The sequence below is a fragment of the Homarus americanus genome, unplaced genomic scaffold (genome assembly GCF_018991925.1).
Source record: "Homarus americanus isolate GMGI-L3 unplaced genomic scaffold, GMGI_Hamer_2.0 scaffold38798, whole genome shotgun sequence".
Taxonomy (NCBI): Eukaryota; Metazoa; Arthropoda; class Malacostraca; order Decapoda; family Nephropidae; genus Homarus; species Homarus americanus.
Genome location: NW_024732110.1, coordinates 9,556 through 11,331, shown reverse-complemented (window position 1 = coordinate 11,331; position 1,776 = coordinate 9,556). Strand labels below are relative to the sequence as shown.

Sequence of the window (1,776 nt, the reverse complement as noted above, 5' to 3'; positions counted from 1 at the left end):
CTACAGTTGAAAATGAATTTAAAAATTTGAAAGAACGGCTAGACGAAATTAAAATTCAACAACAAAAATAAAGAGTGAGCCTCTACTACAGAATTTTAAGGGGACTAAAACTTATTAGCCCTGGGATAGGTGAGCTCCTAACCCTATAAAAGCCCAAACCAGGTTTATGCGACCACGTGCCTCTTTTGGGCGACATTTTACTTGCTAGAAAAATCAAAATTGAGATGAAGAGGGTGACGGAGGCGCTGAAGAAGGCCTCCGAGAGCGACGTCCCACGTTTTACCTCTGGGTCATTTATCATAGGAACGGTACTGTTAGTGTTTATTGTTTGTTGTACTTGTGTGTATTTATGTTGTAAAATCCGTCGTCGCTTTAGAGAGGACGACCACAACCCAGGCTAGGCTGAGTCGACCCTAGGGGAATTAGAGTCACTAGCCACAGCAGAACCAGAGTCACCAACCGATGCAGAATCGGAGTCACCAGCCGAAGCGGAGCCGGAATCACCAGTCACAGCGGAAACGGAGTCACCAGCTGCAACAGAACCAGAGTCACCAGCCGCAGCAGAACCAGAGTCACCAACCGATGCAGAACCAGAATCACCAACCGATGCAGAACCGGAGTCACCAGCCGAAGCGGAGCCGCAGTCACCAGCCGTAGCGGAACTGGAGTCACCAGCCGAAGCGGAACCAGGGTCACAAGCCGCAGCGGAACCAGAGTCACCAAACGCAGCGGAACCGGAGTCACCAGCTGCAGCGGAACCAGATTCACCAGCCGAAGCAGAACCGAAATCACCAGCCGCAGCGGAACTGGAATCACCAACCACAGTGGAACCGGAATCACCAGCCGTAGCGAAACAGCAGTCCAGCCAAAATCAAATCACGAGGAGCGTTAAAATACCCAAAAAATTTCACGGCACATTCATTGGTCACAAGGGCGCCCATATTAAACAAATAGGCCAAAAATACGGAGTGTTGCTGAAACTCAACACCTATAAAAATAATATCAGTATCACCAGTACAGACATATAGCGGGTAGAGGAGGCCAAACGCTACATTGAAGACTTAATCCTCCAATGGTCACTCGCTTACTCCCTAGCCACAGCGGAACCGGAGTCACCAGCCGCAGCGGAACCTGGGTCACCAGCCACAGCGGAACGGGAATCACCAGCCGTCGCGAAACAGCAGTCCAGCCAAAATCAAATCACGTAGAGCGTTAAAATACCCAAAAAATTTCACGGAGCATTCATAGGTCACAAGGGCGCCCATATTAAACAAATAGGCCAAAAATACGGAGTGTTGCTGGGACTCAACACCAATAAAAACCATGTCAGTATCACCAGTACAGACATATAGCGGGTAGAGGAGGCCAAACGCTACATTGAAGATTTAATCCTCCAATGGTTATTCGGTAACCCCCCGATGTGATAGAATGGTTAATATTTTTCTCTTTTATATATAAATATAGATATATATGTAGTATTTCGTTCTATCTATTTATCTATCTACACATCCCACCCCCCCCCCCCACACACACACATGTAACCAGTATAATTTACATACTGTTTAATGTAGAGTAAGTAATTAATAACTTATAAGTATGGATGTATAATTATGAACATTAATTATTCAATGACCTGAAGAGGGTAAAGGTTGCTCAGGGGACTAAAACATCCTGCAGATGTTTAGTCTTATCCAGTTGCCGAAGTATGATGCAACTCTCTCTCCAGGTAGTAGGTAATTCTTGAAATACTTAATAGATTGCTCATATGTGGTAATT

The 1,776-nt window shown here is 45.7% G+C and overlaps 1 protein-coding gene across 1 annotated transcript; it reads left to right on the top strand.

Moving 5' to 3' along the window:
- The first annotated feature begins 224 nt into the window (after nucleotides 1-224).
- On the top strand, nucleotides 225-1,028 carry LOC121868164 (phosphatidylglycerol--prolipoprotein diacylglyceryl transferase-like). Its single transcript, XM_042368478.1, has 2 exons — nucleotides 225-308; nucleotides 621-1,028. The coding sequence occupies exons 1-2, from the start codon at nucleotides 225-227 to the stop codon at nucleotides 1,026-1,028; spliced, it is 492 nt and encodes a 163-aa protein (XP_042224412.1).
- The last annotated feature ends 748 nt before the right edge of the window (nucleotides 1,029-1,776 follow it).

What these genes read in the sequence shown, in the direction of transcription:
- LOC121868164 (XM_042368478.1), top strand. Translation starts at nt 225, where the DNA reads ATGAAGAGGGTGACGGAGGCGCTGAAGAAGGCCTCCGAGAGCGACGTC. An exon ending in GGTCATTTATCATAGGAACG is followed by an intron (nt 309 to 620) that starts GTACTGTTAGTG and finishes GCAGAACCGGAG; the next exon opens with TCACCAGCCGAAGCGGAGCC.